The 26835-nt window shown below is 36.5% G+C and overlaps 1 protein-coding gene across 4 annotated transcripts in view; it reads right to left on the bottom strand.

The window, feature by feature from the left end:
* The window catches only part of ARMC3 (armadillo repeat containing 3), a 91479-nt gene that overhangs the window by 50769 nt on the left and 13875 nt on the right, over positions 1-26835 (bottom strand). For 3 of the 4 annotated variants that reach the window (XM_088789181.1, XM_088789185.1, XM_088789187.1), the window contains exons 3-8: positions 23342-23459; positions 18554-18679; positions 13527-13595; positions 13114-13289; positions 9975-10169; positions 2543-2726 (exon numbers count right to left, since the gene is read on the bottom strand). In XM_088789181.1, the coding sequence (XP_088645307.1) occupies positions 2543-2726; positions 9975-10169; positions 13114-13289; positions 13527-13595; positions 18554-18679; positions 23342-23459 (868 nt within the window). The remainder of the gene's footprint in view (positions 1-2542; positions 2727-9974; positions 10170-13113; positions 13290-13526; positions 13596-18553; positions 18680-23341; positions 23460-26835) is intronic. The other variant, XM_088789188.1, reaches the window with a different exon arrangement.

The following is a 26835-nucleotide window of genomic DNA, read 5'->3' as shown; positions in this document are numbered from 1 at the left end:
AAATGTGGTTTATATATTCAATAGAATATTATTCAGTCTTAAAAAGGAAGGAAATTTTGACACAACATGGATAAACCTTACGGACATCATGCTAAGTGAAATAAGCCAGTCATAAAAGGACAATTATTGTGTAATTCCACTTACATAAGTACCTAGAATAGTCAGAATCAGAGATGCAGAAAGAATGGTGGTTGCCAGGGACTGCAGGGAGGGTGGACCGGGGGTACTTAGTGCTTAATGGGTACAGAATGTCACTTTTGCAAGATGAAGAGTTCCGTGGATGAATGGTGGCGACGAGAGCACAACAATGTGAATTTACTTAATGGTTAAGTGAATTCACTTATTAGTTACTTAAATGGTTAAGATGGTAAATTTTCTATAATGTATATTTTACCACCATTTAAAAAATAAAACATTTCATTTCCTTCAGTCCAAACCTGCTCCTCTTCTTGAGTTCCCCATTTCTGTAAGTGGCATTAATCTACTTCCAGCTGTCCAAGTCGGAAAGCTGGCCTCATCCTTGACATCACCTCTTCCTCCCCCAACCCACGTAGCCATTCCACAATTATGGACCCTCCCAACATGCAAGCGCTGTGCTGGTGGTTCTCCTTGTAAATGCCCCTGAGTCCATCCCAACCACCACATCTCTGTTTCAAGACCCCTTCACCTGTCATCTAGAACACCCCAGCAACCCCCTTCTGCCCGGTCCTGCATACTTCCAATCTCTTCTCCACTTTGCAGAAAGAAAGAGTGCTCTTTCTTTAAAAAGTGAAAATGTGTAATGTACCCTCCCCTCTATACGTCAACTCAAGGCTCTTAGTCACCATCAAAGTAAAATTCAAAATCCTTAACTTGGCTTAGAACGCCCATTAACATTTGGCTCCTCCTCATCACTTCTACACACTTAACTCTCAGTTTTCTGCTACATTCTACTCAGTAAGCATTCTGAAAACCTTCAGTTCTGGAACTCACCATGCTCTCTCCCTCCCTGGCCTGTATCAACACTGTTCCTTCCCCTGAGAGCACTGCTGATACTCCCCCATCCCACTAGGACTGTATTTGACCAGCCAATTTCTATTATTTCCTCTGGGTCCTAGCCTGGCTAGGTCCCTTCCTGTTTCAGGAGGACTTGTCTGATCCAAGTCTGCATTAGGTAACCCTCCTGGGTGACCCTGTTTTTCCATCATCAAGCACATTTAACACTGCATTGTGATTGCCTGTTTACTTGCCTGTTCTTGGTTTATTGACACCAAGTGGGTGGTTCAATAAATCATTAATAAATAGATCCAGAGACTCTATAGTTCACTTATTTATAGTCACATACTTAGGTCAGTGCAGTGCCAGTAATGGGACTAGAGATAGAACTAGAACGCCAGGAACTCTCCCTGCGGTGCTATTTCCACTACTGCATCATATGATGGGTGGTAAACTCATGAGACTTACGAGGGGCTGGAACAATCTTCCAATGGCTAAACTTCATTAATCCGAAAAGAAGTTGATGTATGCAAAAATCTTAGATGTGAGAATGTCCCTATCTTCCCACTGCTCTGTCTCTTTGGGTCTCAAATAGCGAAGAAGGCCTGGGATAGATGGAAAAAGAACTGACCAGATATGATATGGTCTAGTTCCACAGAACGCTGAATCAACCAACTTTTGCCAATATTAAGAACCTTAATTTTACAGCATAACTCACAAGACCACTCTATATCTACCATGTACTGGACAATGAAATTTGGCTTCGTGTTTTGAAACTTTGCCTTGAGAAATCCAATATGGGTTGAAAAGGAAATGTTTCCTATAACATACACATAGGTATATATATATATATATATATATATATATATATATATATATATATACACAAATATGAGTACATATGTTTAGAGTATAAATCACTTAAAACTAGTCAAAGTTGTCATCATTTATGTGAGGAGTGATGTGGATGGGGGAAAATAAAGTCACATCATTTGCTAAGTAAAATACTCCAAATATACATAAATTAAAACCATAATTTCATCTTTGGTGCTTGTGATATAATTAATCTCTCATATTTTACAGATTTATGTCAACATAGCTTGCCACTGAGATGAAAATTGTGTTATGTATATAGTATGAGCATACTATTTTTCACAACTCTATAACATGACGCTGACTCCAGCTCAAACTTGAAATTACTGTATAGATACCGTTCCAAATGGATTTATTGAAACACTGTTTTATGGATCACAAGCATTGCATACATTCTGCATAAATCCAAAATTAAGAGAAATAAAGGCTTAAAACATAATTTAGGATTGAATCGTTTAAAAAAGATAGGGTTACAATTAAATCGTATTGAGTTCATTATATCCTTAACAAAGCAATCCCTCCTCGAACTCGCTGTCATTGAGGTTAATTTTGGCCTTAAATAGTATGTATAGCACTGTTCTCAAGTGGTCATTTAAAAAGCAGACAAATACTCTAGTGTCTGTTAGTACTACTAATCAAAAGAAAAAATACAAGAGAGAATATGGATGTATAGTTAATATAAAATGAGACATACGATTATAAGCTGCTATAGTAATTGCTTTTGCTGCATTCTTCTGAATATCAGGAATTGTAGAGTTTTCTGCAAATGTTAGGAGCTTCTTAAGACCTCCTGTCTGCTGAATCAGTACCACCGTATCCATATCTTCAAGGCAATTGGCTACCACTGAAAGCACTTCTATATGCAAGTCATTCAATTCCTAATAATAAAAGCAAACACAACTTTAGAAAGTTGTACTAAAAAAATGTATACTTTCCAAAATTTACTGTAAGAGGGACTAAGGTCAGTCAGAACATAATGTAATTAATTTTGTTGGGACAGAGGCTCAAGGAAACAGGTCTATTTATTACTATCACATCACTCTCCCTAACCCTTTGCCCCATCTTTTCTCATTCCCCCTACTCCAAAGTGTTTTATAGATAAAAATAATTACTGGAAACTTTCAGTAATGGTATCCAAGTGAAGGTGCTCATACAACCTTCCACCACCAACAATTTTAAGATCTGAAGAAAATATTTGTTTTCATTAGTTTCAGGCGTACAAAACAATGTAATAGACATTTATCATTTATATCCCTCACACAATGATAACCCCGCTCCCCACACCTACTACCCCTCTGACATCACATACAGCCATTACATTTCCACTGTTTCTATTCCTAATGCTGTACTCCACTTCTTGTAACTATATAAACATATAAAATTGTAGTTGACATTCATTATTGTTCAGCTTCAGCTTCAGGTGTACAGCGCAGTGATCAGGCATCTACATCATCCCTGAGGTGGTCTCCCTAATGGGACAAGTGTCCATTGGATACCCTACAAAGTCTTTACAACATTATTGATTACAGTCCCCAAATTGACTTTTGTATTCCCGTGGCCATCTTGTGGTTACTGATTGTGCTTTCTAGTCCCCTCTCCTTCCCCCTTATCCCCACCCACCCTCCCATCTAGCAACCCTCAGTTTTTCCTCTATATCTCTGAGACTGTTTCTAATTAGTTCATTCATTTATTCTTTTCTTTAGATTCCACATATAAATGAGATCATATGGTGTTTGTCTTTCTCTGTCTGATTTATTTCACTTAGCATGTTCTCTAGGTCCATCCATATTGTTGCAAATGGTAAGATTTCATTATTCTTTATGGCTGCATAATATTCAATTGTATAAATGTACCACAATTTCTTTCTTTTTTTTTTTTATTGGGGAAGGGGAACAGGACTTTACTGGGGAACAGTGTGTACTTCCAGGCCTTTTTTCCAAGTCAAGTTGTTGTCCTTTCAATCTTAGTTGTGGAGGGTGCTGTTCAGCTTCAAGTTGTTGTTCTTTCAGTCTTGGTTGTGGAGGGCACAGCTCAGCTCCAGGTCCAGTTGCCGTTGCTAGTTGAACCTGAGCGGCAGCTCAGCTCAAGGTGCCGTGTTCAATTTTAGTTGCAGGGGGCGCTGCCCACCATCCCTTGCGGGAGTCGAGGAATCGAACTGGCAACCTTGTGGTTGAGAGCCCACTGGCCCATGTGGGAATCGAACCGGCAGCCTTCAGAGTTAGGAGCATGGAGCTCTAACTGCCTGAGCCACCGGGCCGGCCCCCTGTACCACAATTTCTTAATCCAGTCGTCTACTGATGGGCATTTCGGTTGTTTCCATGACTTGGCTATTGTATATAGTGCTGCAATAAACATTGGGGTGCATAAAGTTTTTCAAATTAGAGTTTTGGATTTCTCTGGATAGCTACCTAGGAGTGGAATTGCTGGGTCATAAGGTAGTTCCATTTTCAGTTTTTTGAGATATCTCCACTGTTTTCCATAGTGGCTGCACCAATCTGCAATCCCACCAACAGTGCACAAGGGTTCCCTTTTCTCCACATCCTCTCCAGCACTTGTTGTTTGTTGATTTTTGACGATAACCATTTTGACTGGGGTGAAGTGGTACCTCATTGTGGTTTTTATTTGCATTTCTCTAAAGATTTGTGAGGTTGAGCATTTTTTCTTATGTCTGTTTGCCATCTGTATGTCCTCTTTAGAAAATGTCTCTTCATGTCCTCTGCCCATTTTTTAATTGGGTTGTTTGTTTTTTGGAGGTGAGTTTTTTATAAATTTTGGATATTAACCCCTTATCAGATATATCATTGGCAAATATGGTCTCCCAATCAGTAGGATCCCTTTTTGTTTTCTTGATGGTTTCCTTTGCTGTGAAAAAACTTTTTAGTTTGATGTAATCCCACATGTTTATTTTCTGTCTTACTTCCCTTGCCCAAGGGGATATATCAGTAAAAATCTTACTCTGGGTAATGTCTGTAAAGTTTCTTCCTATATTTTCTTCTAGGAGTTTTATGGTTTCAGATCTTACATTTAAGTTTTTAATCCATTTTGAATTTATTCTGGTATATGGTGCAAGGAGGTGGTCCAGCTTCATTTTTTTTTTTGCATGTGTCTGTCCAGGTTTCCCAGTACCATTTATTGAATAGACTGTCTTTACCCCACTGTAAGTTCTTGCTTCCATTGTCGTAGATTAAATGACCATGTAGGCATGGATTTATTTCTGGACTCTCTATTCTGTTCCATTGATCTATGTGTCTGTTTTTATGCCAGTACCACGCTGTTTTGATTACTATAGCCTTGTAGTATAATTTGATGTCAGGTATCGTTATACCTCCCACTTTGTTTTATTTCTCAAGATTGCCGAGGCTATCCGGGGTCTTTTATGGTTCCATATAAATTTTAGGATTGTATGTTCTATTTCTGTGAAAAATGTCCTTGGTAGTTTAATAAGAATTGCGTTGAATCCGTATATTGCCTTAGGCAGTATGGACATTTTAACTATATTAATTCTTCCTATCCATGAGCATAGTATGTGTTTCTATCTATTTGTATCTTCTTTAATTGCTCTCTTCAGTGTCTTATAATTTTCTGAGTACAGATCTTTTACTTCTTTGGTTAAATTTATTCCCAGGTATTTTATAGTCTATGAAGCAATTGCAAATGAAATTGTTTTCTTATTTTCAACTCCTGACATTTTATTATTGGTATTATTTTTCATTTTGTTAATGTGGTATATCACAATAATTGATTTGCAGATGTTGAACCACCCTTGCATACCAGGAATGAATTCCACTTGATCATGGTGTATGATCTTTTTAATGTATTGCTGAATTCTGTTCGCTAATATTTTGTTGAGGATTTTTGCATTATGTTCATTAGGGATATTGGCCTATAGTTTTCTTTTTTTGTAATGTCTTTGTCTGATTTTGGGATCAGAGTGATAGTGGCCTTGTAAAAAGTATTTGGGAGCCTTCCCTCCTTCTGGATTTTTTGGAATAGCTTGAGGAGAATAGGTGATAATTCTTTTTTGAATGCTTTGTAAATTTCACCTATAAAGCCATCTGGTCCAGGGCTTTTGTTCGTTGGGAGCTTGTTGATTACTGATTCAATTTCCCTAGTGGTAATCAGTCTATTCAGGTTTTCTGTTTCTTTTTGAGTTAGTATTGGAAGGTTGTATGCTTTTGGAAAGTTGTCTGTTTCTTCCAGATTGTCTAATTTGTTGGCATATAGTTGCTCATAGTAATTTCTTAAAACTTTTTGTAGTTCTGTGGTGTCTGTTATCACTTCTCCTCTTTCATTTCTGATTTTATTAATTTGGGTTCTCTCTTTTTTGATGAGTCAATTTTGTTTATCTTCTCTAAAAACCAACTCTTGGATTCATTGATCTTTTGTATTGTTGTATTATTTTTCTGGTTTCTATTTCATTTATTTCCACTCTGATCTTTATTATCTCCTTCCTTGTACTCCCTTTGGGTTTATTTTGCTGTTCTTTTCCCAGATCCCTTAAATGTGAAGATAAACTGTTGATTAGTGACTTTTCTTGGTTCTTTTAGTAGGCCTGCAGTGCTATGAATTTCCCTCTTAGGACGACTTTCTCTGCATCCCATAGATTTTGGGTCATTATGTTTTCATTTTTGTTTGTCTTGAGATATCTTTTGATTTCTTCCTTCATCTCATGGTTGACCCATTCATTATTTAGTAACATATTATTCAGCCTCCATGAATTGGTGTGTCTTCCAGTTTTTTTCCTGTAGTTCATTTCTAATTTCATAGCACTGTGGTCAGAGAAGACAATTGGTATGATTTCAATTTTCTTAAATTTATCAAGACTTGTTTTGTGGCCTAACATATGGTCTGTCTTGGAAAATGTTCCATGTGCGCTTGAGAAGAACATGTATTCTGTAGCTTTGGGGTGAAATGCTGTGAAAATATCGATTAAATCCAAGTGGTCCAATGTGTCATTTAAGGCCATTGTTTCCATATTGATTTTCTGTCTGGAAAACCTGTCCCTTTTTGTCAGAGGTGTGTTGAAGTCCCCTACTATGATAGTGTTACTGTTGATCTCTGTCTTTATGTCAGTCAATATCTGTTTTATATATTTAGGTGCTCCTATGTTGGGTGAATAGATGATTACTAGGGTTATGTTCTCTTGTAGGATCGATCCCTTTATTATTATGTAGTGCCCATCTTTGTTTTTTAATATATTCTTCATTTTAAAGTCTATTTTGTCAGATATAAGTATTGCAACTCCAGCTTTTTTCTCATTTCCATTTGCGTGGAATATCTTACTCCAACCCTTCACTTTCAGCCTGTGTGTGTCTTTTGATCTGAGGTGAGTCTCTTGTATACAGCATTACAAGGGTCTTGCTTTCTTATCCACTCAGCCACCCTATGTCTTTTGATTGGAGCATTTAATCCATTTACATTTAAAGTGATTATTGATAGGTACATAGTTATTGCCATTTTTTTCTTTGTAGTTATGAAGAAAATACTTTTTGAAAAAGCAGACAGAAGCTGAAGTATAATCCTTAAAATCTCCAACTGATAAGGAAAGTATTGTGAGTGGATGGCTTTCTTCCCTAAAGAATCTTCCAAATCCCCATAGAAGTGGAAAACTGCAGCCTTACCTAAACAGCTAGAAATTTAAGATAGACATCCTTAAAGTGAGCGAGACACAGCAAGGATGCACCACCGTCATGGTATTTCACACAGCATCGCTTCTGGGCAAGGAGCTCACTCCGCAGCAAAAGAAGTGTGACACTGGGCCCACGCTCATGGAATTCACTGGTCTTACCCTGGTTCCCACCATCCTAAAGCAGCTAGCTTGATAGAATGGCCCTTTAAAGACTCAGTTACAGGGCCAGCTAGGTGGCAATACCTCGTAGACCTGGGGACAAGTTTCTCCAGGAGGCTTCAGTATAGTTCAAGGTTTTCCGGTATAGGTTCTGAATCAGTGTCCAATATATGGCGCTGCTTCTCCCATAGCCAGAGTTCATGGGCCCAGGAATCAAGAGGTGGAAATGGGAGTGGCATCTCTCATTATTACCTCTAGTGACCCCCTAGCAAAATTTTTGCTTCCTGTCTCCTTGGCCTTATGCTCTGCTAACCTAGAGGTTTTAGTTCCAAAGGAATGCTTCCCCGAGGAGACACGAGAGTGATTCCATTAAGACGGCCACCCGGCCACTTTGGGCTGCTCATGCCTCTAAATCAGCAGGCAAAGAAAGGAGTTACTGTTCTGGCTGGGTGATTGATCCTGTCCACCAAGGGGAAATCAGACTGCTGCTCCACAACAGAAGTGAGGAAGAGCATATCTGGAATACAGCAGATCCCTTAAAGTGTCTCCTAGTATTACATGCCTTAAGATAAAAGTCGATGGAAAACTATAATGATCCAATCCAGGCAGGACTACTAATGGCCTAGACCCCTCAGGAATGATGATGGGTCACTCCACCAGGCAAACAACCAAGATGAGCAGAGGCATCTGCTGAGGGCAAAGGGATATGGAATGGGCAGTGGAATAAGGAGTTGCAAATACCAACTATGACCATGTCACCAGTTACAGAAAAGAGGCTATAATTATAACGAGGATTTCTTCCTTATTTTCTTATGAATATGTACGTGTATATGAAACATCTTTGTTTTCTTCCCTCTTTTATCCCCTTACATAACGTAAGATGCATTGACTTTATAAACTAATATTTAAGTGCTGTTAATTTTACATCATAGCATTTAAGTTACAAGATATCAAGGACAAGAGTAAACATTATCCAAGGACTTTACATCCTCTTCTGGGAGAAGAGTCAGTGCATTTTCATTTGTAAGCAGCATAGTTGTATCATGTTAGGCAGAAATATGACCTTGTTATTGTCTTTATTTGGAAATTAAGTATGATTTAAGGAGCTGCGTATGGGTGCTAAACTGACAAGGGATCACCTTGTGATGGTTAATTTTTATGTTTTAACTTGGCTAGACCATGGTGTCCAGATACTTGGATTATTCTAGATCTAAAAAATTAATTTTTTAAATGAAATTAATATTTAAATCAGTAGGCTGAGTAAAGCTGATTACCCTCCATAATGTGGGGTAAATTACTCTTTTTTCGTTACCCTAGAGCAAACTATGACAGACAAAGTTTAAAAGACTAATTCTAGGCATTTCAGGAAGTCATGATGGTCATAAACAACAATTTAAAAAAATCTTCTAAACCCAAAGATTTTAATTGAGGTATAATTTACATATAACATCATATTAGTTTTAAGTATACAACATAATGATTCTATATTTGTATATATTACAAAATGATCACCACAATAAGTCTAGTCAACATACATAGTACAATCTTTTTCATATGATGATAATTTTTAAAATCTGTTCTCTTAATCACTTTCAAATAGGCAATACAGTATTAACTACAGTTACCATGCTGTATATTATAGTCCCAGGAGTTATTTTATAACTGGAGGTTTGTATCTTTTGACCCCCTTCACCCATTTCGCCCACACCCAACCCCTGCCTTTGGCAACCATTAGTCTGTTCTCTGTATCTATGATCTTGTTTTTTTGTTTTTGTTGAGATTTCACATATAAACGAGATCATTGGTATCTGTCTTTCTCTGTCTGACTTATTTCAGTTAGCATAATATCCTTGGTGTCCATCCACATTGTTACAAATGGCAAGATTTCATTCTTTTTTATGGCTGAATAATATTCCATCGTGTGTGTATATCCATCTATGGACATTTAGGTTGTTTCCATATCTTGTAATTGATGCTATTGTAAATAATGCTGCAATGAACATGGGGTTGCATATATCTTTTCAAATTAGTGTTTTTGTTTTCTCCAGGTAGATACCCAGAAGTGGAATTACTGAATCATATGGTAGTTCTATTTTTAATATTTTGAGAAACCTCCCATAATATTTTAAAAATTGTTTTATAATGGCCTTTATCATTAGTCTGATTTAATCATGCTGATAAACTATGTAGTGAGAAGCAAATTAGTCCATTATACTTAGTACCATGCTTAAATATAATAAACTTTCATTTTCAAAAAATACTCTACAATTTGTATTTTATAACAACATTTAGGAGAGATACACTTTGTTGTAGACAGTTGAAAGAACATTATAAATACCTTAGTTTCCAGGATCTTAATAAGGTGGTCTATCCCTTGATTGTCTCTTAGCATTGCTCGTGACTCCTTATCATTTGTAATAACACCTAAGGTTTTGAGAGCCAACAATTGAATAATTGGATATTCTGACTTCAAGAGCTCTAATATAGAAGGGATTGCATTTAGTTCTGGAAATGTAGCTCGACACTGAAAATCCTGCCATGAAATACAAATAATCAAATAAGTAATTTTTAAAGCAAAACACAGTCTCAAGAATGGAGAGATTCTGTTTCCTAACAAAGAACATTATAAATTATAATTTTCAAATCTTGTATTCTAGATTCCCTTCCCAAATAACGTACAAACACAAATAAGCAAACCCTCAATTTACAGCACCAAAATATTCATTTTTCACTCTGCAGACATTGTCAATAACAGGAAATAGACCTGATCTACAATTTTCCACATATCTATTGTTTTTTATTATACAGCAAATTCCTATTACTGTAAACAATGTTATAAAAAAATCTATGCATAATGAAATTCTTTTCACATTCTATATCCTGTTTTAAATAGTATTTGATGAAATGAAATGATGGCATCAATTCCTTATTATCTTCATTCAAATGGACTGTGTATGAAATTCTTATATGCACACAGTGCCATTGGTGGCCCTGTGCATGCAAATTTACATCCAGTTTAGTTCAGACCACGACCTTTATTTAAGACATTTACAATACCAAGCGGTCATTGGAGTCTAGACAAGTTACTCTGCATTATAGATCTGTAATTCTGTGTGTGTGAGCTGGGAAGGAAGGGGTTGGTTGGGGTGAGAAATGGAGAAAGCAAGGCAAAAAGCCATGAAAATCCCCCGAACTATGACTGCTACATCATGACATTTTAAATGAAAATAGTATTAACAGTGGAAAAGGCCCCACCTATAGCTTAGCTTTCCTCTATCCATCCTTCAACTACTTTCTAATACTCAGCTTCCTTCCAACATAAAAATTGTAGGTGGCTGTTTTTTTGGGGGTTGAATTGAATCCCTCCCCCAAATATATGTTGAAGTCGGGATCTTCAGGACCTCAAAATGTGACTTTATTTGGAGACAGGGTCATTGCAGATATAATTAAGTTAAGATCATAGTAGAGTAGGATGGGTACTTAACGGTGTCCTTATAAGAGTGATGTCTTTATAAAAATAGGAGAGAGAAATGACAGTGGGAGAGATTGCAGTGCTGCAGCTGCAAACCAAGGCTCTACGGCCACCGCAGGAAGTGAGCAGAGGCCAGGAAAGATTCTACTCAAAGTCGCAGAGGGACCATGGCCCTGCTGACACCGTGACTTTAGACTTCCAGCCTCCAGAACTGTGAGGGAATAAATTCCTGTTATTTGAAGCCAGTGGTTTGTGGTACTTTGTTACAACAGTTCTAGGAAATTCATATAGTATTATTCTTTCTTTTTTTTTTTTTGAAGTTGAACTTTGAATTTGATTTTTTTCCTATCAGTTTCAGGTGCACAAAACAATGTAATAGTGAGACATTTATCATTTATATTCCTCACACAGTGACAACCCCCCTCCCCCATCCCATCCACTACCCCTCTGACATCGCACACAGCCATTACATTTCCACTGTCTCTATTCCTAATGCTGTACTCCGCTGCTTGTAAGTATACATATATATATACATATACATATATATGTGTATATATATATATATATGTACATATATATATGTACATATATATATATAAAATCGTAGTTGACATTCATTATTGTTCAGCTTTAGCTTCAGGTGTACAGTGCAGTGGTCAGGCATCTACATCATCCCTGAGGTGGTCTCCCTAATGAGACAAGTGTCCGTTGGACACCCTACAAAATCTTTACAACATTATTGATTACATTCCCCAAATTGACTTTTGTATCCCCATGGCAATCTTATGGTTACTGACTGTGTTTTCTAATCCCCTCATATTCCCCCTTAATACAGTATCATTAACTAGCACTTCTGTTATGAATAATAGTGGAGGTGAATCTTTTTGTTTCCATTTGATTAAAAATATAGGGAAATAGAGCTATAAGGAGTCTTGGGATGGAAAACAAACACATTTACGGGATTATCTAGACCCACTGGATGAGGGAAAGCCTAAAGGCATCGGAAGGGAGACAAAGCTGAGCCTTCCCTTCAGGATGTCTCTTTTGGGGAGAGTGAGGGTAACATCAGTCAGTGTCCACCAAGGGGCAAGGACTCAGGCCAGGAATGTATGCTTTTGCTGCCTTCGGCATGAATCCATTTGTTTCCGTTTTTCTATAGGATTTGTCTAGATACTTGGCCTCTCAATGAACCCTCCCTTTGCTTCACCATCTTGTCCTTTCACTTACTGCTGGCTACTTAAATTGGTGTTTTTGTATTTTCAGTTGATCTAAAGCTGACCAAATGTGCTTGGGAACTGCTCAAAAACCTGAGCAGGAAAAGAAGCAGAGAAGGGTGTCCACAGTGTCAGGGAGCTGACCTGCCGTGGGTGTGAGAGTGTGAATGTCGTGTTGTGAGGTGGGATGCTGGTGGGGGGCAGGGGACAAGACAAGTGGTGGAGGAGAAGGGGGGCAGTTTCTTTCCATCACAAAGGAAAGCAGCACAGACAGGTACCATCTTGAGATTGTGAACAATGAGTGCTGTTCAGCATACTCAACTCACTAGATTTTCACCAATAAATAAGCTTAATCCAAAATCTTGGTACACTGACTAGGGCGTATATTGCATCCAATGTGCTTAGATCACCAACACTAGACTGTTTGGTAACTGCCGAGGTCTAACCTAGTTCAACACGAATATTAGATTTTCTATTTCAGAAGAAATGCATTTTACCTAGCATACTCCTGCCTTAATTTATAAACCATTCCATTCTTTTAAAATTTAAATACATTTCTAAAATGCCCTTTAATGGGAGACAATTACTTATAAAATGTGAAAACTGAAAGGAATCTACACTAAATTTCCATTACGTTTTCTCTGAATGACAACTATTAAATAGTACCAAGAAGAACCGATGAATCAAAACTGGAGCATTTTAAGCTTCCCCCCCGCCCTTTTTTTTTTTTATGGGAAAAGAAACTCTGTAATCAGCTTTGGTCAAAACAGGTTTTTAGAAATTAATTTTACCTGGACCAAGTTGTAAATGCACTCAATAGAATTCTTCTTCACGTCAGGGTCTGGGCTGCTCAGCAGTCTGATGAGAGGCTCTAATCCACCATGTTCAAATATTTGCACTTTGCTGGTGTACTCCGCAGACATGTTTGCCAGGCAAAGACTAGCAAACTCGTGGATAACTACTTCTTCTGCATATCAAAAGTAAATAACACAAGTATGCTAAATGCCTACTCAATCATTACTTTACAGCATGTTTTGAAAACCAGGCTCCACAAATTTTACCTTGGTGGAGCTTATCTTGGTTTGAGAGATTTTAATGACAATTCACAATTGGTATTTCATAAACTATTTTCAATAAGCAGTACAATCAAATGTGAAAAATAAAGCAGCGTCACTTCTGAAATGCATCATGGATGCCAAGTTACCTTCTGGAGCGAGCAGAGCAATAACAGAGTTCATGACATCTAACTCTCTTAACAACTTTTTAACATCATCTACAAAACAAGAAACAGAATATTAACGTTTGTCAGGAATAATAATAGTGGCCATATCTACTGAATAGTCTCTTATGAGATAGGTTCTATTGTTATTTAATTTTACAGATAAGGAAATTGAGGCTCAAAACCACACAGCAAGTGAATGGTGGGGCCAGGTTTCACGCCCAAGCCCTTGATTCCAGACAGACTCTAGACTCTGCTCCTTGGTCACTGAGCTATTATGCTACCTTCCAAAACACTAGAAAAAATAACCATGAAAGAGCAAAATGTGCCTGGAACACATATCGGTAAAGTTGACTTACTGTGCCCTGCACTTGTTTATTCTGTAATAGTAATTATTTTTTGTGGCTGTTTTGATGGGAAGGTATTTTTGCATTTTAATAAAACTTACAACACCGAACACAAGAAAGAATTATCCTCAGCCTTTTTTGGATTAATGCATCTTGTTTACCTTCCATTTTATTATCAAAAATGCTTAGAGATAAGTATATCGATTTTTTTTTTTAAAGTTCACTTTTGTATTATTTATATGAGCGTGATTAAGGCTAGACAGGTATGACCCCACTTCCTCTTTGCCAGCCTAACTCCCTTCTTCTGAGAAATAAAGCAGAGATGCTACTTTAGTTTTGCAATTTCTCTTCTTGGTCAATTATCTTTGTCTGTAATCCCAAATCAGCATTACCAGAATTTTTAAAAAGTTCATTTTGCAGCAGCCGAAGCAGAATTTGCTGGATGAATTCTTCCTCATTAATCGCTGAATGTTCTTGCCTTGTACTGGACACCTTTTCCTGTGGGATTCAGGGATGTGGCTGTTTGTCAACCTGTTTCTGTTTAAAATTGCTAAATGAGGGTCAGCGAAATTACAGCAGCTATATGTGTGTGAATAGGCTTGACGTACAAAAGAATAATTGAGCTTCTGGGAAGTGTTGTATCCCATGGTGGAGGACATCATTTTATAGTTGAAACTCATTTTAAAAAATACATTATCTCCACAGGTTAAGAAATCATAGCCTTGACATAATATTTAGATCCATCCTTCCGAGTGTTCTGGTGAACTGTTCAGATGTGCACCCTCTGGAAGAGTGTGTTGGTAGTCTCTTCTCACTCTTATGAGTCCAGTGTGTATTGCTTGGAAAGCCATACCAAAGTCTCCTCTTTCTACGTGCTTGAAGGAAAATATTCCTGGGTTTATTGATCTCTAAGTGCATTCTCCATTTAGTATACACAGTAACCTTCCATATACTTCAAAGATTCTGCAGCAATACTGACCGTTAAGTCAAGAAGATTCATGCTCTGTGTACTCTTCTGCCCCTCTTCCTTCTCTGCAGGAAGGATTTGCTCCCCCAGGGAGAGGCCACCTTGCTGCATCTGTATGTAACACCATGCCTTGGTCTGCTCAAATACGTTAAAAGTTTTCACAGAGGATTCTCTGTGCCATGAAATTCCCTTCTGGATATGAGTTTAGCCTAAATCCTTTCAACAACAGATCTAGAAGCGCTACCCACTAAAGCATTTCCTTATGGCTCAGTGGATGACTCACTAACACTGGCAGCTCTTACAAATTGGTGGCACTGTTGATCATTTGTTATTGTGCTTTTTTGACACCAGATTGTTCAAAGAATCTTTGTTCTTTTGAGGTTAAATCAGCAGAAATGATGGATAAGCTGCTACTTCCACCACTTTAAACACAATATTGATCTCTGTCTCCTTTCTCAACAGAGAACAGTCTCAGACATGGCAAATGAATAGAAATGCCAACCTATGGTTGGGCCACATGAACGTGTTCTAGTGAAATAGTGTGACACCTACAATGTTCGGTTGTTTCAGAACTGCCAGCACCTAACTTCCTGGAGTACTTTCTTGAAACCTGTTTTTATTGCATACTTATTCACAATTTTTGGTTGTATACTTTTGACCATCTAATTTATTCTTGACCTTGCATAGTTTTTACATCAACCTTTTCCTACGATGGTATGCAATTCAGATTGCCTTAAGTAACGTGAAGTCTGGGCTTCGAAGGCTACTTACTTCTCACAAGTATCGTGATGAACTCTCTCTTTAACTGATGTCATTAAATAAGTCTCTGTTATATGGCCTCGTTGAACTAAATACAAACTGGCAGGTCAAAGAAGACAGTAGCTTCATTTTGATAAAAAGGTTTAACAAAGTAATTTAAGTGCCTGTCTTGAATGATGTAGGCTTAGCACAGGCCCATAGTTCAACTACTCCAGAACAAAAGGAAGAAGCAGCAGTAATAATTTGCTTGCAACTGCAAAAGGGAAAGATGGCTCCCAGAGCAATTTTTCAACACCCGGCATTCTCTTGGAACATCCTGTTGGTTCATCCACTATGAATGTAATGGTATTATCAAGTGCATGAAAACCATATGAAGATACAAATTTCTGAAGAAGCAGCAGTTATTTTGAGATTGCCCAAAGATGACAATTTAACTGTGCAGCTTCACAGATGCATTTATTTATAGATTATTTTGGAAACATGATTTTTCATTTAGATCAAATGACTAGTTGCTCATTTTTTATTCCAAGTTTCCATGGACATGTGTGAAAAGTGAAGCAATAGCTATTAATGGGTTGGTTCTTTTAACAAAAAAAGAACTTCACAAGCATTGGAGGATGCCATGTGTTTTATCCCATGTCATCAGATAATTCAAACAGAAAATAAGTTCAGTTAATTCCAGTAATGGTTTGTTTTTTCCCCCACCCACTTCATGGAATCAAAAGAAAGCTCTCAGAAGTTCACTCAGCATGCCTGAGACTCAAGCACTCAGTGGAGACCTCAAAGGCAGCCATATGCTTTCCATTGCTAAGCTTTGCAGTTGCAGACTGCACAGGTCCTAGCACTAGTCACAGCCCAGCCCAGCTGGCCAGCTTACAGAGTGTGGTGTGACAGGCCTAAGAGAGCCACCTCATTTAGCATCCAAATGGAACAGTGATTCTTAATATTTTGGGGCCACAGACTCTTTTAGAAACTCATAAAATTCAATTTATAAACCCACTCAGAAGAATTTTGCAAACTATTTGGAGGTTATACAGGTCACAGATTAGAAACTCCACACATACTGCTAGATGAGAATATGAAATAAAATGAATAATAGAAATTAAGAACAAAAATAAACAGAAAAAAAGTCATAGAGACCTAGACATTAAATTAGAAAATGTAAGTGTAAATGGGAAATTATAACTCTCCTTTCCAAATGAGATGCATTCTCCCCCAAAATCATTTAGAAGAACCTGACTTAGATACACTCTAATGTTCAGAATCCTAAAAGATTCGGTGAATAGAAAGTCTACTAAACTGTAAGTCGGACGGTGAAGTTCCAATTCTAGCTCTAATCTCAGTTCTGGTCTGAATCCCTTGCATGATTTTGGGCAAGAAGCCTAATCCTTTAGGGATCTTTCCTATTTTTAAAATGAGAAGTTGTGAAAGAGGTGTTATAAAACACCTTTGGTTCTCAAATTCTGTAGTGTGTAAACAGAATAAAACATAAGAAAATGTTTAATTTTCCCTTTTTTGGTTATAAATACATTCAATACAGCACATTCAGTAATACATCAGAGTTCGTATACAGGCAACCCCTGAGATACATTTATGAAGGCCCCACAACACAAGTGATTACTACCTTATGTAATGTCTCTGTGCTTCAGCTGCCTCATATGTAAAGGAAATAATAACAGCACCAACCACATTAAATGATTTCATACATGAACAGCGTGTAGAACAGTGCCTGGCACACCCTGAGTGTTATGTAGGTGTTCACTAATGTTACCACAATGCAGACTGTGGAACCACCACTCCGTCACAACTGTCCTCATCTCGCTGTCATCCACAGAAATAGTCCCAGGGCCCCTGTATTACAGCACAGCCACCATTAGGGCTCCTGCAGTTGCCACCAGAACCCTTTCCACGAACAACCCTGAGAGAGTCCCATCTTCCCTGACACTGCAAGTGCTGTCCGAGCCGTCTCTGCAGCTGAGCTTGTACTGGCACAGATGCTGGAAGTGCCCCAGCCCCTCCCTTTCACGTCCTCCACTCATAACTGTTTCCGAAGACACTCAAGTCCCGGTCCCTGCTGGAAACCACGGAGTAAGGAGACTACTTCACACAGGGTCCAGGGAAAGTGAGGTGAAGGGGAGGCAACACTGGGGGAGGAATCTGTGCTTGTCTTTTTGCTGAGACTGTGGTAAAGGGAGAAAGTATGATGATTTTAGCCACGTACCATGATACAGACATGTTTATTTCTAGCAGCTGGAGTTTCATCTTAGAATTCAGTATCCACCAAGAATATAATTTTTTATTATAAATTACAAAGTTTTTGTCGGCTAACTCAAAATCCTACCATTATAGCATGAAAGTGACTTACAAATGGAAAACACATCCTTTATTGGCATAGTTTTGTTCAAACTGATATTTTAATAGACATAACAGCCAATTTTAACTAATACTATTATTCCACCCTATTCGATATATGAAAATATTCAAACAAGTAATAGGTCTGATTTAAGGAGTAAATATGTGTCTAAATTGATTTTTGGCAAAATATAGCTTGCAGCTTCAAAAAATAAATGTATCTAAACTCTCTACCCTGGCTTCCTTTATGATGAAATACATATGAAGTGTTACTTACATATAGGCAGGAAAATTACATTATACTAACTCAAGAGAAAAACTATTTTGATGTTGAGACAATGATTGCTCTCCTAACTCTTAAGATTGGAACATACTACATCACCAACTTTGAGAGTTTTTGTACATATTTTTATGTTTTAAAAAATCCCTTAAAATATGAAATCATGCACGGGTTGTATGACTTAACTTTTTCATTAACATTAAAGTCGGTTTAAATAACATTAAAACAAATCCATTAACATTAAATGTAAAAGAAAGATAAGGCATTACATGAGATTATTTGATTAGTTTTAAAAGTTGATACTTACTATTAGAAGACAGGATTCCAACTATCATAGTAGCATTTCTTCTTACAGTTTTGTCTTCGTGGGTGAGCAGTTTAGTTAAAGGTTCCACAGCTCCAAGTTCAAGGAGGGTTGCTTTATTTTCCTCACCTGACATCACAGATGAAATAAAAGCATGCATGGATACAATCAATTTCACTTAAACTTTTCTGTGTCATTCCAATCTTATTTGCCATCTGCCTTTCACATTTCTCTTTGCTTCCACGCGTATTTCTTCCAGAATAAACTTCAGAGCATAGCATCCTGGACGTTTGCTGCTCCCCACCCCCCCATGTTTACAAAGCTGGCTTCCTCTTGTCATTCACTTTGCTCTTCTTGCACTTCCTGAGGGTTGTCCTGACCACTCTGTCTAATGTGGTCACCACATCCAAATCTTCCTTAGCTTTCTTTATCCTCCGTTATTTTTTTCATACTGCTTACCCACCTCTGTGCATTGTTTGCCTACTCTGCTGTAACTTAATTTACCAAGAGGACAGGCAATCTTTTTGTTCTATTCTCTCATATCCTCAGTGCCTAGCACAGTGCCAGGCATGTAATGACATAATCAACATAATTAATCATGAAATTAATTAACATGCATAGATAGGAGTGTGTTATTTCCTTTCTATTTAATAATGGTCCAGAGTTCTCTGTTATTGATTTTTAATTTACTCCTATTGTGGTATGACATGTATTTTGTGTAACTGGAATTCTTCTAAATTTATTAAGGCTTGTTTTATGGCCCAGGAATATGATCTATTTTGAAAAATGTTGTCTATGCCCTTGAAAAGAATGTATATTCTTCTGTTTTTTGAGTGTTCTATAAATATCAATTAGGTTAAATTAATTTACATTGCTGTTCAAATCTTTTTGACCCTTACAGATTTACTATTTACTTGGTCTTTCATTTATTGAGGGGGAGGGTATCAAAATCCTCAGCTGTAATTGTGGATATCTATTTTTCCTTGCATTTTTAACTTTATGTATTTTGAAGGTCTGACATTTAGTATATAACTGTTTAGGATTTTTCATAGTGTCTTGGTTAGTTGATCCTTTTATCATTATAAACTGACTTTCTTTATCTCTGGTACTATTATTTTCTCCACTTTTCTGATATTAATATAGCCAATCCATCTTTCTTTTGATTAGTGCTATCATAGGATTTTTTTTTTCATATTTCTACTTTCAAGTAATTTGTGTCATTCTATTCTAAGTGTGCTACTTGATGGTGGCATGTAGTTTGGTCTAGCTTTTTATCTAATATAACACTCTATCACTACTAATTGGGGTACTTAGACCATTTACATTTAATTTGATTATCGATGTGATTAGGTTTAAATCTACCATCCTGTCATTTGTTTTTATATGTCCCATTATTCTTTGTTTCCTTTTTCTTTATTTTTGCCTCCTTTGTATAAACTGGATATTTTTCCTTTGTTGGATTATTTGATATTATTTATTTTGTTATTTTATTGGTTGTATTAAGGTCTGTAGTATATACATCCTTAACTGAGCATGGTCTACTTTCAAGTGGTAGTATACCATTTCACTTGTAGCATAAGAACCTTCTTATAGTATGCTTCCATTTCCCCCTTTCTGTCTTGGTGCTGTTGCTGTCATATATCTTACTTATACATATGTTTCAGACTGCAAATACATGATTATTATTTTTATTTGAAAATGACCAATTTGCTTTTTAAGTGATTTAAATAGTAAGAAGGAATCTTATATGTTACCATTTCTAGTATTCTATCTTTATTCTTTTGTGTAGATCCCTATTTCCGTCTGGCATCATGTTTCTTTTGCCTGAACTACCTACTGTACCATAATTAGCGGTGTGTGTCTGCTTGCAATGAACTGCTTCAGTTTTCGAATGTCTGAAAAAGACATATTTTTGAAAAATATTTTTGCTAGGTTTCCATTTTTCTAGGTTGAAAGTTTTTCTTTTTCTTTTAGTGCTTTGAAGATGTTACTCCACTGACTTCTTGCCTGCATCATTTGTTATGATAAATCTGTTGTCATTCTTATCATTGTTCTACTAAAGGTAACTTTTTTTTTCTGGCTATTTTTAAGATTTTGTTTTTGTCACTGGTTTCAGGCAATTTGATTATGATGTTCCTGGGTGTAGTTTTCTTCACATTCATTGTGCTTGGGTTTTAATGAGCTTCTTGGATCTGTGGCTTGGAGTTTTCATCAAATTGGGGGAATTTTTGGCCATGATTTCTAGAAGAACTTTTCCTGTCCCTCCCTCCCTTTTCAGAGACTTCAGTCACACATATATTGGGTTACTTTTGATTTATATCCTGATTATGCATTGTATTTTCTGCTTCTTTCATGCCTGGTAATATTTTTTTTATTGGATATCAGACATTGTGAATTTTATCTACTTGGGCAATGGATATTTCTGTATTCTAGAAATTTGTTCTGGGATACAGTTAAGTTTCTGGAAATGGTTTGATACTTCCAGATCTTGCTTTTAATATTTGTTAGGTAGTACCAGAACAGTGCTCAATCTAGGGCCAATTATTTCTAAATACTGAAGCAAGACCCTTCTGTGTATTCTGCACAATGGTCCGTGAGTCTTGAGGTTTTTTCAATTTGGCTGATGACACCAAGCACTACTTCTGGCCCTCTGTGAGCATCAGACCCTGTTGCTGCTAATCCTATTTGGTACTTTCTCTGACTTCAAATAGTTCTTTTATATGTACATGCTGATCTATACGCAGCCAAATACTTGAATGGGACCCTACACAGGTCTCCTGAGTTCATTCTCAATGCAACTCTTTCCTCTCTTTTACATTGTCCTGAAAACTCTTGCTGCCTTTGTCCCCCTGGACCCTCAGGTGTGTCTTCTCAGCTCAGAGAATCTACCAGGCTCTGCACAGGATATGCCTCCCTGTGTTGTGGCCTGGAAACTCTCTGAAATCCATAAGCTGGGACAGTCATAGGGCTTGTTTCCTTTGTTTCCTGCCTCTCAATCATCACTGTCCTTCACTGTCTAATAGTCAGTGTTTTGCCAATTGCTACTTTATGTATTTTGTCTATTTTATTGGTTGCTTTAGTCAGGGGATTAAATATGGCCCCTTACTCTATCTTGGCCAGAAGGCAAAGTCCCATCATTCATCTTAAAAAAGTATTTCAGGAAATACTGCTAGTATAAAATACCAGACTTACGATAATTTCTGTATTGATTTCACATAATACATGCCTACCTATTTATTTACCTCATGTCATATTAAAAGATGATATGTAATTAGGTACACATGACAGACAGATGATATATGATGACTCCATAAGGCTGAATGAGACTTAGCTACCACAGATGTATGACCCAATGTCTCCCTGAAAGTTGATCTAGAATTTTACATAATCTACTAATGAACCATACCTGCTAGAGCCACTCTGGCTTTTATCTGGATTCCCAATGATGACTAGAGTAACATAGCAAGATGAGTATATTACCATTTGCTAATTGAGTGATTTGTTGTCTCTCATGCAAGTCCCAAAGCAATATCTGAAGAATAATTTCTTTAAAATAAAATTGCTCTTTAGTTTAAAAGGCTTTGTTAAAAATACCAAGTTACACTAAACTCTTCAAATAGTCCCAATTAAAATGTTATACAGTATAATAAAAATCTAATTTTATCACCATTTGGAATGAACTAAAATATAACCATCTTTATGTTTGTACATCCTCTATGAATAAATCTTTCAATAGAATCTAATTTGTAACATTTACAATGTTTTATTAAATTATAACACTTTTACTTTCACAGAAAATTTGCAAAGATAGTACAGGAAGTTCCCACATATCCTGCACCAAGTTTCCCATTATTAATATTTTATATTAGTAGGTACATTTGTTGCAGTTAATAAGCCAATGTCAATACATTATCATTAATGAAAATCAATAGTTTATTCAGGTTGCCTTAGTTTCACCTATTTTCTTTTTCTGTTTCAGGATCCTACCCAAGACCCCCATGACATTTAGTCATCATGTATCCTTAGCTCCTCTTGGCTGGGAGAGTTTCCCATACTTTCCTTGTTCTTGGTAGCTGTGACAGTTCTGAGTACTGGCTAAGTATTTGTGGGATGTCCCTGAATTGGAATTTGACTTTTTAAAAATCATGATTAGACTGAAGTTATGGGTTTTGGGGGAAAATAACATAGAAGTAAAGTGCCATTTTCAGTATATCATATCAAGGGCACATATTATCAACATGACTTATCACTGTTGATATTGATTTTGATCACCCGGCTGCAGTAGTTCTGTTGGTTGGTTTCTCCATTATAAACTTATTCTTTTCCCCTGTTTCCATATTGCACTCTTATTTGGAATTCTTTGGCATGGGTGATATGTCTTTTCACTCCCATTTATTTACTTACTCAATCATTTATTTCCGTATAGACTCATGGATATTTATTTTCTATTTTGGGTTATAATCCAATACTACTTTATTTATTTTGTTGCTCAAATTGTTCTAGCTTTGACCACTGGGAGCTCTTTCAGCTCCTGTGACATTTACAATTTTTTAATCTACAATAAAAATTTCAAAACGACTCTTCTACCCAATGACAAAGTTACTTTTAATATTAAGTTGGGCACTTAGGGAGATACATTACTTTCAGGTAATGCATTAAATAATATTCTGATTGTCTGAAAGAATTCATCTGATGGGAAGTAAGTTAAAGACTAGGGAGAAAAGTGCCCCTTATGTAGTAAATATTTTAAGTAACTAATAAAATAGAAAGGTAAATGGAAAAAATCCAAACCTTTTAAAGCAAATCTATAAATGGCTTCACATGCTTTGGCTAAAATTTCTTCTTCTGGAGAATTAAGCATTAACACCACGGTTGCTGCTTTTTTGCTTTCAATTGTTAATGGATCAAACTGAAATGCAGAGAGAAAAATAGCAGGTTCACATTTGAGTTTTAAAAAGCACATAAAAAATGAATGGTGTCTTGAGACTTAAAAAGAACACAATCTTACAAAAAGGATGTGGCTGCTGCCCAGTAAGTGTATTGTAAGGTTTTTATTTAAAAACCATTACTGACACAGAGACAGCTCTCAACATTGGCGGCTTTGGAATTCCTGAGGTGTGGCGGAAAGAACAAAGTGTTTTTGGAATCTGGCAGATTTAGTCTCTACATTTAGCCATATGGAATCAAGCAAGTTACTTAAGCTGCTAGGGTTTCAGTTTCTTTTTCTGTGTAATGGGTATAAGAATACATTTCTCAAAGGATTAAGGAGATAATTAGAGATCATCTATGTAAAGCACTTAGCATATTGTCTGGCACATAATAGATGCTCATTAAATAACGTATATTAGTATAATTCTTAGTCAAAACACAAGAATCCTTGCGTACCTCTATTTATTAAATGCCCTGATAGTCTCAATAACCAGTACCTACTTTTGGATCACTATACTCTTTCTGGGAAAGCAAGAAGTTCATGTATGAAACAACTGAAAAGCAATATAAAACAGCATATAACAAAATGTACAATTGGATAAAATTTGGAACAGGGAAATGGTAGTATGGTATAAAGAAAAAGTATAGGACTCTTAAGACACGTGTCCTGCTATGAGTTTTTCTGAATTTATGTGTAGCTGAAATGAACTCATGACCCCTATGGACTTTTCTTTGGTCCCGGAGAAAATAAATTATTACACTATTTTTCTTCCATTTCCAGAGACTGGTAGAGGAGGGAATTCTGCTTATGTTACAGAAAAAATGAATTTCAAAGGTTTAACTGATTCTCTCTGTTGGCTCTTCCTAAATGGACATCTTATTGTGTTTTGAGATATAACAAAAAATGATGTTCAGTTCTAGGTAGAGGGTGGAGAGGTAGATTACTCTAAATAAGGAAACATAATTGTGTGAGGTTAGAAGAGTCTAGAAAACAGAGAAGACAGTGAGCAATCACTTGAAGGACATGGCTGGGATAAACATTCCCCTTGTAGGGGAAATGAATGTTGGATTTCAGGACAGCATAATTTAAACATCCAAATTAAAGCTGTTGTTTGTGTATGTCTAACTCTATACTAGAAGCTGTAGGAGTTTTGTTTTTCTTTTTTTTTTAAAGTGATGTTGTTTGTTCTCAAGCCTCTTAGACTCTTTTTGGAGAGATAAATCTTCTGTAAATGTTGCCATATGCTCCAGGCTTGTGACACTTGTGGATTTCTAGTGACATGACAGTAAGAAAAAATGACCTCTAGCAGAGCCCAGAACAATGTCTAGGACGCTGGCTACAACACTGGTCAGGAGAGCATGAGGACCTGGAAATCCACAAAAAGTTTAAGGGAGCACTTCTGAAAGTATATGGGGATTGAAGCTTGAGAACTATTTTATTTAAGTATTAAAGGGTAGTCTCAGAATGCCAGAAGATTTAGGGTCATCTGGGTTGCAAATGTGGCTTACTGATCACCTCTTTTTTAATCTGAAAAATTAAGGAGTTGGATTATATCTCTTAGATCTCTTCCAGATATAAAATTCTAGAATTCTATGAAGTACAAAAAAATATGGCAGAGATAAGATGATGAGGAAGGGGAAATTAATTTGAACTGGGTTAAATGGAGAAAGGTCCATGGAGGTGGTAAAATTTCAGATATGATTTGAAGAATGGATAAAATAGAGTAGGTTGAGAAAAGGAAGAAGGATATTAAAATGGGGAAAACAACACGAGGAAGGTTTAAAATAGGAATGAATGTTGTATTTATGATAATAAAATAGGAGTTTGACTACATAGAAAATATATTACAGGAAGCAGAAATAGTATTGAATAATAAGAAAAGATGAGGCCTCAGCAAATGACTTAGACCCTCCCTTCACCCAACTCTTTATTGAGGATAATCAACTAAGTTTTGGGGGAAAAGAATTGTGACTCTAGAAATTTATATCTGGCTAAGTGATCATTCATATGTGAAAAAGACACATTCAGGCATTTACAGACTCAACGAGTGTATCAACTATATACTCAAACAAATTACTTGGCAAATACTCCAACCAAAATGGGGAGGACAAAATATAAGAACAATAGCGGTGGATTGATACAGTAAGATATATAGTTAAACTGAATAACAATGGTGTTGTGATTCATAATGCAGTTCTTAAGAAAGGATTCCTGAAGTATTGATGACATATTATAAGAATAGAAGCTGGAGTTTAGATTTTTTTTTTTTTTTCAACTAAGCTCAGGTAAAGAAAATTTTTGGTAAAGAGAACAAGATTGTTGCCTTATTATTACTTATTTTTTACATTAATAGAAAAATACAGGTTCAAACGTGTATTTAATAGGCCACAAGTAAGTAGTAGAAGTTCCAAATAACCAAAAAGAAAGGTAAACAAAGGAATGCTGCTCAATTCAGGAAAAAGAAAAAACAAACAAACAAATAAAACCAAACCAAAACAAAAATACATGAAAACATAGCAAAGAAAATACAAAAGCTTAAAATGATAGGAATAAAATCAAATTATCAATGATCAAAATAAACAATCATCAATAAGGTAAGTAAGCCTCATTTCATACGATTGTCAGATTGAATTAAAAAGCAAAATCTACTCTGTTTTTTGTATATTGATAGATATTTCTTCCATTTGATCATCCAGAATATGAACCCAGACCTCTCTGACTAAGATATAGAACGTTTTTATCACCCCTGATTATTTCCTCACACTTCTTCCAGAAAAACCCTCCCAGAAAGATAACCATTACTCTGACTTTTAAAAGCATCACTTAGCTTTTCCTGCTCTTGAACTTCACATAAATGGAAGAACCATACAACATGCATTCTTTCATATCCATTTTCTTTACTGCAGCACAATGTCTTTGAGATTCATTCACATTTTTGTATTACTAAATCATGCTTTTTATGTAGTATTCCATTGTATGGATACAAGATCAGACAATTAATCGGGAACTCATCCTAGAAAAAGTGCTACATACCTCATCGCTGAATATCACTACGGTCACCTTCGAAGTGCTCCACTTGGGAAGTTATGCACCCACACCAGTGCCTAGTCCACCCTTCAAAGCAATTTTGGAACTGTTTTTCTGGAATGGCCATCATAGCTGTTGTCGTATTACCCTTGATGTCCTGAATGTTATCAAAATATCTTCCTTTCAATATTTCCTTTATCTTCGGGTAAAGAAAGAACTCATTGGGGGCCAGATCAGGTGAGTAGGGAGGGTGTTCCAATACAGTTTTTTGTTTACTGCCTAAAACTACTTCACAGACAGTGCTGTGTGAGCTGGTGCATTATCATGA

The sequence above is a fragment of the Rhinolophus sinicus genome, chromosome 1, assembly GCF_057876585.1.
Source record: "Rhinolophus sinicus isolate RSI-liver-muscle chromosome 1, RSI-T2T, whole genome shotgun sequence".
Lineage (NCBI taxonomy): Eukaryota > Metazoa > Chordata > Mammalia > Chiroptera > Rhinolophidae > Rhinolophus > Rhinolophus sinicus.
This window is presented reverse-complemented; position numbering and strand designations above follow the sequence as displayed.